General features: G+C 30.7%; 1 protein-coding gene across 1 annotated transcript; it reads left to right on the top strand.

Moving 5' to 3' along the window:
- The first annotated feature begins 1,665 nt into the window (after nucleotides 1-1,665).
- LOC134240067 (cysteine dioxygenase type 1-like) lies at nucleotides 1,666-8,896 on the top strand. The gene is made up of 3 exons (XM_062722178.1): nucleotides 1,666-1,865; nucleotides 7,990-8,228; nucleotides 8,721-8,896. The coding sequence occupies exons 1-3, from the start codon at nucleotides 1,708-1,710 to the stop codon at nucleotides 8,894-8,896; spliced, it is 573 nt and encodes a 190-aa protein (XP_062578162.1). The 5' UTR covers nucleotides 1,666-1,707.
- The last annotated feature ends 640 nt before the right edge of the window (nucleotides 8,897-9,536 follow it).

Here is a 9,536-nt window from a genome sequence, read left to right as displayed (position 1 = left end):
TCGACTTGTGCTTTTTGGACCGACAACTTCCCAACAAAATCTTAAATTCAATTTACTAGAGTTTTAATTCAGGTTTTTCCAAAAGTAAAGACGTCCAATTTTTTTAACAATAAGTCTAATATTATTTGAGGAATAAAGTTAAAACTTTTACAGATTATAAATTTATTATTGATTAACAGATAGAAAGTAACCTGAAACAAATATTTCAAAAATAAATATTTAATTAATTAAATACATATTTTTAAAAAATTGTATATTTAAAACAAATGATTGCTTCACTGGAAAAAAATATCTGTTTATCAATGAAGGGCATGGGTTAAGGATGTATAAAAGCACATTTAATGTTTTTTTTGTCAGCTTATAAAACTAAGTGTTATTTAAAGAGGGGATATGAAGGAGATAATGATAGTTTAAGTTTTATGTTACACCTGGTACTTTGTACCTGTGACCTCTAAGACATGAACATTTTAAAGAGTGTTACTTTCCTCAATCTGATTGTATTAAAATTGCCGTCAAAGTGCTCACTCTTTAACAATGAGAATCACAATTATATAATCGAATATAATCAAATGAATTAAGTTTTCTCAAAAACAGAATTCTGCAATGACTTATCTGTATTGCATCTGTCTCTTAATGACAATACCGGGTTAGACGGGCCTTTTGTAGATAGATACAAGTTATAGTTAACATTTTAACAAAGGCGCATAACTTCAAACAGCAAATTGAAGGAGAAGCGCCTGAATGACTTTTTATTGGTTCGTGTCAAGCTATATGGGAATTCTTATAAAGGCAGTTAAAGTAATTTTCTAGGAATTGCATTTTCCGAATAAAAAAATTAAAAATTTAATTTAAATTTAATTTGCAAGTTCAAACATTTAAAACCGACTGGGAAATGATGCAACCTTTTTTCTCCCTTTTCTGTACTGGTTTACTTTGGGAAATTTCTTTTATACATTTTTTAAGAGATACGAACAAGTCTATTTTACTCTCTCTCTCACTCTCTCTCTCTCTCTGTATGTTATTTTTATAGTTTATTTTCCGTGCTATTTATAGAGCAGAGTCCACTACGTTTATAATATCAACAAAAGTGATGGGTAAACAGCATCTTTAATTATTTAAATTTTTTCCTTTGGTGTAAATGCCTAGGTCATGAATTTTGGGAAAGAACACGGAAATATAAGAATAAATAGGTTTATATATCCCTATTTTGTGTGTAGGTATTTTACTACAGTTTGCAGTGATTAAATTTATGAAAAGAAGGCTGTAATTTTTTAAGTGACAGCATCTATAAGTAACTCAGTGGATACCGGCGAGTGATTTTTATTATTTTCATGGAAATTGTGACTCACGTGTATTTCCAATAAAGGTCTTGTTTGATCATTTTAAATGGGTATTTTGATTTACAATTTATGTTTCATATTCTCCAAAAACTGGGGGTTCTGTATTTAGATTATAGTTAATTGTTTTAACTTAATTTGAAGGTCAAAACAATGTTATCTAACTTATATTCATCATCTATGAAAAACCATATCTGAACATTCAAAGCATTTTCTAGAACAAAGTATTTTTAAAAACAAATAATCAAATAGCCCTGCTTTTCAGACTGCTATATAAGGATGTATTTTGCATAACTTGTACTTTATATTTTAATACATAAACTTGGTAGTCAGTCGGTAGTTCCAATACTTGAACAATTGGACAACGCAAATGGGCCGCTACGATCTTAAAGCTCTGCAGGAAGATTTGAAAAATGAACTGAAAAATGGAATAACAAAAGATTCCGTGGATAGGGTCAAACACCTAATGTCTCAATACAAGAGTTACCCCAAAGACTGGGAGGGGAAGGAATTCTGGAGTGATGAAAAGTAAGTTTGAATTCCATGATGAATACAATATATTTCAAAATAATAATGTTCCTCTTTTATTAATGCACGTATTCAACCATGACCTCTGCCTTGATACTTTAATCTCCTGCACTGCGTAATGCAAAAAAAAAACACACACACACACATCTTAAATCCTTGCTGTTTCTTATACCGTATACAATTTCACTTTTAACTGATATTAAAAGGGAAATTATACTTGACGATAAGAAATTTACTTTCTGAACAAAACTTAAGTTTTTATGTTCATTTTAAATTAAAGGATTTGAGAAATTAAATGTTTTAAAGTGGTATACCATATTAAAAATATACTTTGTCGATAAAAAGAATCTAAAGAAATCAAAACTGTATCATTATTCATTGTAACCAAATTTGAAATAAAACTTGGGTCTAAGTTTGTCTAAGCATTAAAGTAGTGAGACGACACTTGCTTCACTCACACACAAAAATATTTTTAAAATATGCCTTGAATCACACATGTCTATAATATGCTTTTAAAAATTAACTTTGATAATAAAAGACAGTAGTAATTGATTCATATATGAAATTTGTTAAAGTATAATCTGCTTTTTCGTTTTTTTATTTCTTGTTTTTACTTCTTCGTTTTAATATATGCAATTCTCTCCCAACCTCATACAATTATTTTGCTAAACCTGTCACACTTCCATTATTTCTTTGATTTTTTTTTTGCTTCAAGCCTTTCTTGTACATCCAACCTTTTTTTTTGATATTATTAAATCAGAAGGAAAATAACTCCAATATATTTTTATTGTTTAAATGCCAAGGTAGTTTGTTCCACAATTTAGGATACTTCCAAGAAATCTGTCATTTCCTAAAATTAACTGAACTGTTGAGTTGTTTATAAATAAAGTTGTCATATCGGTAAAGTACAGGATAAAAGCTGTCCGTCACGGGGTATGAAATTTCAATTACTGAAGATACTTTGGTTTCGGTAGGTCATTAAATTTCCACCTGACGTGTTAGAATACCGTGGAATTATTTTTAAAAAGCTGAAAATTTACTTGTTTAATTCTCTATAACACTCAACAACATCGCTAACTTGCCTGTCGACATACGCTTGTTAATGAAAATTGGTACGCACAAAAAAGCCGATTAAAATAAATCATAAATATATAATTGTAATATAAAATGTATATGGAAAGGATGAAGCAATCATTAAGAAAAAAAATGGTTAACGAACGAGATGCCACTTTTATTTAGATATTCTTGTCTAGTACATGTAACTATTCATCTGCAAGAATAAAAGAGGAATTAAATGGAGGTTGAATAATTTCTCTCTGACACGATTTTTTTTCATTATTCATGATTTTTTTGGATAAGGAAATGTGGTCACTCTTTGGATCCAAATCAGAAATGTAGTAGCTATCTGCAGCAATTAGTTGCAATATTCGTCCGCTTTTATAATAGATTTATTGAATTCGAAAAAAAAGAAATATCAAGGATTATAGTTATCTTACATACGTTTGTATAACAGATAACACATAAAAATGAATAGTTGCTTTTTCTTACAAATACTTAATAACATTCACAGTTTGAAATAAATTTTTGTAACAAACGAAATGTGTTGTTGCTTCGCATTCGATCCTATTGTTCAATGATATTCAGGGAAACTGCTTGCCGGATTCGGAATTGACGTGCAGAATTAAATTCAAGCTTTTGTGTTCATTTAAAAGGGAGTGATTTGGGAAATTTAACATATTGTAAGGTGGGTATGTCATAAAAAATCGTCGATTAAAAAGGTCTGAAACATTATTATTGTATGACAATGGCCTATTTTAAATAAATGCAGATTTAAGTTTGTGTTGTTCTTTCTCTTTTGCATTGAAGAATGAGGAAGACACATGCAGCACTAAAATTAAAATACTTCCAAGAAATCTGTTATAGAAAATATGAGTGTTTCAGGGTTAAACCTCAAGTATCGTTTTCATTCCTTTTAAAAATAAAATGAACTGAATGGATGTGTTGTTTATAATTATAGGTGTTTAACATAAAGTCTGGGATTATAACTGTCACGGGTTATAACATTCTAATTACCGCAGATGATACCCTTGGTTTTTGTAGATCTTATTTCCATGGCGTGTGATTATTTTAAGGAAAAAAACTGAGGGTTTTCTTGCTCAATTCTTTACAACAAACACAACAACAACGCTACCTTACTTGTCGCCATCAGCTTGTTAATGACAATTGGTTCACTGCCTAAAAAAATTAAATATAAATAAATGTCATTTTAAATGTGTATGGGAAGGATGGAATATTCAGGAATAAATCCGACAACGGTTTTACGAACTGTATGCCGCTGTCATTCGGGTATTCATGTCTGATTACAATACTAAAGAAATTATTTTTTTAAAAAAGTTGAATAATTTCTGTGTCTGATTATTATCCCCTTGCATGCGTTTGTATAATGGACAAACAATAATGATTGCTTCTCCTAACAAATCATAATCTACAGTTTACTGTTTGCTTTAGATGACCTTTTATCTGATGTTGAAAAATATTATCTATCCTTCAGCCCTACAATTCTGTTAATTATATACATGTAGTAATAGTATTTAAGGTAGTAAAAAAACACTCCAACACAATCTGTTTTAACTTATTTCTTATACATACACTAAATAAAAAAAAGAATAATATCACTGTATTGTCAATTATCAATGATCTTTGGAAGGAAATTGGTAATTTTTGACACAATTTTAATTAAAAAGTAAAAAAAGTATCCTACATATATTGGTTAATTGAGAGCCTACATTTGTCATGTAGATGCGAAATGACAGTTTGTTATTAAATGCAAAGTAACTTTTGATCTATTTAAAATATACCTGTTATTTGAAAATATTTATTAGAAGTTTCCATTCCTTATTCATGATAAAGGTCAAGGTCATACTTAGAGGTCAAATATTGTGACATCACCTACTGATGATTAAGATCTTCCGTTCAACGGAAGGCTGTCTTATAATTCTGTTGTTTCTTTTCAACTTTTCTTATTATTATTCTTACCGATGTTGTGCAGGCGATTTCTCGTAAACGCGTCGATGGATTTTCATGAAACTTTCAGCATTGATGACAAATTAAATGAACTTGAGGTTTTTTTTTTAATTTGATGATCTCACTTCCGGTTCAGAGTTTTCTGCGATTTAGTGAGTTTTGGAGGGTCATTTTGTCCGACAGTTTTTCAATAATGGCTCAAGATAGAAACATGAAACTTTCAGGTATGATAAACCAAAGTGTATAGATATGTATAAAGTATTTCATTTTTATCGGAAGTGCCGCATGTCGGCGCTCGCTATGGTCCGAAAATAGTCGTATCCCGAATTTCAAAATTTTTAACACTTCCTTTACAATATCTTTTTAACTGGAAATATTCTGTTAAAACATATAGAATAAAAGAAGTGTAAAATTCCAAGACCTTTCAAATGATATCTTTTAAAAAGGGCTGGTCCTTACAATTAGGGGGGTAGAGGGGCCGACAGTTTTTTCTTTATAAATCAGAACGAATTGAGAATTAGTAATACGTCAAAGAAGAAAAGTTGTTCAAAATGTCATGCTTAATCTATTGAAGTCGTCAAAATACGCCCGGCGTCGTCAGTTCCAAACTGGAAGTAGATAGATATGGAGGGGGGGGGGGTATCATAATAAATATTTATATTAATTTCATTTTCATGATTTTTGCAATTCTCTGTACATATGAGGAAAAAATACCATACTTTTTTAAACTAACATAAGAACAAGATTACTTGTACATTTTTTTTTATCTCCCAGAATTGTTCTTTACAAGTGTATAAATACGTTTTTTTTTAGGTTAAAAGGTCAAGGACAATGTTAAAAAAGTCATTATACTTATTTATTTATGTTGTTTGATACACTTAATCAATATTTAAGTATGGCATAATCATACTAAAAGTGTTGAGAATGAAAACTTATATTTATCTGTCAGCAAACGGATACTAAAACTGGGGGTAGGGATAGTAAATGCTAAATTACTCCAAAATATCCTGGTAAAAAATATTTTGTGTATTTTATTTTTGTATAACATTGATAAGAGTCATTTTCTATCAAAGAAATTTTTAGCCCATTCTTTTCTTTTTTTAATTAAAAAAAAGTTAAAAATTAATTGTTTTTATAAGAAATACACACTTAGCATTGAGTAACGTATTTTAATGTGGAAATTTTATTAATTGTAACTTTAAAAAAAAAGTCTTTTATTATGAAGCGTCTATGTTATTTTTCTCCATCTAACGTAAAATTAAAGTCTGAAAGTGAGTTTATTTCACAGAATTCCTTTTCTGGTATAACACACTCTTCACTGTTTCCGACAGTGGGGGTATGATTTGAAAATTCTTCTTTTTTCAGATATCTCTGGACAAAACTTTATGTAACTTTGGAATTAAAGCCTCAAAACACTAAAGATAAGGAAATATAAAGTAAAATTTCATTCTTCAACAATGCTTGTTATACATCTAATACCTTAATTTTGTATTAATTAACATAGCTTTAGAGGATTCAAACCATTTTTAGGCGTTATTTCTCATTTTTGTTAAAAATTAAAGCTACTTCCGGTCAAACATGACGGAAGACCTACTCGTTGCTTCGCAACGATCTCTGCTCTAGTCAATCTTATTTTTCTGTATTGAATATTTATTTACACAGTCAAAATTCCTTAATCTATCGGTTCAATATTCTTCATTTTAGCACATCTTAATCCAGGTTCTATATCAACCATTCTGTTGTTTTTTTGGTGAAAATTTAATTATACTTTTCTCTGTAATAAAGTAGTGTTGGATACTTGAACGTAAATTATCGATTCCTTGTCTAACTAGGTTCTATTCTTAACATTTAAAAAAATGTACCGGCATCACTGTAATTTAGGATAACATAAGGAGGTATTTATAAAATGCATTAAAAGCGGTAATTTTCAAAATGTAAAAATGCATATTCTGAAGTGCTGTGTCTGATTTCATAGTCTTCTTACAGGAGTCTTATAGGCCATGTTTCAAACCATGTTGGCAAAAGAATGTGCGAATTAATTTTCTTCAATATATATATATATATATATATATATATATATATATATATATATATATATATATATATATATATATATATTATATATATATATATATAAATATATATATAAAGCACATTTTACAACAACTCTTAAACTAACATAACTGCCCTAAGTGAAGAAATATTAATATAGAAAGCACAAAGAAATTCACTTTTACATGGATACCCACTTCCGCCCCAGCCCGGGGTTGAACTCTCGACCTTCGGAATCTGTCTCCTAGCAGTGCAGGAACAGCGCGCTAGACCGCTCGGCTATCTAGGCAAGTCAAAAAAAACTTGCTTTCGATGCCGATGGAATTCTCGCGGCGCTGCCCTACACTACACAGTCATTGAGAATAGAAGTGAGATACAGTTATTTGGACATTAGTTTTAACAGAGGATTGTTACCAATACATGTTGTAATGAAATTAATTATTATCTATAAAGCACATTTTACAACAACTCTTAAACTAACATAACTGCCCTAAGTGAAGAAATATTAATATAGAAAGCACAAAGAAATTCACTTTTACATGGATACCCACTTCCGCCCCAGCCCGGGGTTGAACTCTCGACCTTCGGAATCTGTCTCCTAGCAGTGCAGGAACAGCGCGCTAGACCGCTCGGCTATCTAGGCAAGTAAAAAAAAACTTGCTTTCGATGCCGATGGAATTCTCGCGGCGCTGCCCTACACTACACAGTCATTGAGAATAGAAGTGAGATACAGTTATTTGGACATTAGTTTTAACAGAGGATTGTTACCAATACATGTTGTAATGAAATTAATTATGGTATCCATGTAAAAGTGAATTTCTTTGTGCTTTCTATATATATATATATATATATATATATATATAAACTATATATAAACTTTTTTTTCAAAATACACATTAAGAGAAATTTAGTAAACTACAACAAAATTTCAAAGTTTTAAAAAAATTGACTTAGAGGAAAATTTGGCCTATCTATTTTGCATCATCTTATTTGATTTGAAAGAGTTGAGACAACCTTAATTTTTTTTATAAATTCATTTGCTGATCAGATACACAAGGACTTTGTTGGACAAAGGGAATGGACTGTACAACCTTATGATACTGTGTTGGAACAAAAACCAGAAAAGCCCCATACATAATCACGCCAACTCTCACTGCTTTATGAAGACACTGAAGGGTGAGGTATATGAGGAGATGTATAAACATCCGGATGTGACGTCATGTGGATGTAAAATGGAGAAGATAGCGGATAACGTATACAAAGTCAACGATGTAGCCCATATCACTGGCAAGTATTTTGATAACCAAGTCTTGGATTTGTGTAAGGTTTTCGGACTATTAGATGAAAAATGTTAAAGATAACGAACGCAGTTCGGCGAAAAAAAAATAATCGTAAACGCCTGGATTCAACGCATTTCTTGGCAAGGAATTACTGTAAACCAACTTTTATTCGCGTGCGAGTAATGTTCGCAAGAGCCTTTTTCTAATATTTCTTGCCGTGAACTTATGTCTCTATTTAGAGATCTAAGAAAAACTTCGTAGCGAAAATAAATTGTCACGACTTTGTTTTCCCCTGTAAATAGCGAAATAAACTGGCCGCTAATAAAAGTTGGTTTACAGTATAGCGAGCGAAGAAGTAAGGTCTTCTGACAATACCTTGAAAAAAAGAAAAGAAATCGCTAACTTAAAAACAAATCCCACGGGAAACATCTGTACATATAATTTTCATTCTAACATTGTTTTTTCTTATTTCAATGACAAGTACCATCTCTTCTCTTAGACGCAGACGGTCTTCATCGCGTTGGAAACAGAAGTCACGTGGAAGGCGCAGTGACCCTTCACCTTTATTTTCAACCCTTTTCTACCTGCCGTAAATACGAGGACAACACGGGCAGATACACAGAGGTGGCTATGAAGTTTGACCAGTATTTTAGCGACCAGTTTAGCTTTATATAAACTATGTTTGTGTTTTGCAAATCGTGATATTATTCTATTGACATTTCTTTTAAATGACATTATTCAGAAAATAAAACTGTGATGATATTTCATAAGATTACAGCGATCTTTTCGTATGAGTGCAGGTATAATTTATGTGACTTATAAATATCTGAAATTGTGTTTATATTTGCTTCTGAATGGAATTTGTTTTACGTAAAGCTGGATATCATTACAGTATACTGGGTTCATATTTTCTTGTTTAATATTATTTTATCCCATTTAATATTGCCTTAAAGTTTCTTCTTAAATAAAAAAAACATTTTGTCCATGTGTAGAATTGTTCTGACAAACGGTGGCATTAAAGCTTTTTTTTTAACTCTATTGGTCAAATAAAAATTTTCCCGTTGTACCTCCATACACATTCCATTCTCACAGTGTGATACCAGAGGTCATGAATTTACAAACCGTAAATGAACGAGATGACGCATGCTCAAATCATCATAAATAGTATCATAGAAAAAAAAATGATCCTGCGACACCAAGATTTCTGCATTGAATTTCAAGAAATTGAAAGCAGCAACTTCTTAACAGTCTTTTTATTTCTGGCAAAGTACGAATCTTGGCCTGTCTTGAGTTATAGTCTGGAAATGTTACAGTT

Source organism: Saccostrea cucullata, unplaced genomic scaffold, assembly GCF_032062105.1.
Source record: "Saccostrea cucullata isolate Sc308-1 unplaced genomic scaffold, CSIRO_AGI_Scuc_v1 ctg3714, whole genome shotgun sequence".
In the NCBI taxonomy this organism is placed as follows: Eukaryota; Metazoa; Mollusca; class Bivalvia; order Ostreida; family Ostreidae; genus Saccostrea; species Saccostrea cuccullata.
The sequence above is the reverse complement of the archived record's forward strand: the minus strand, read 5'-3'. Positions and strand labels throughout refer to the sequence as shown.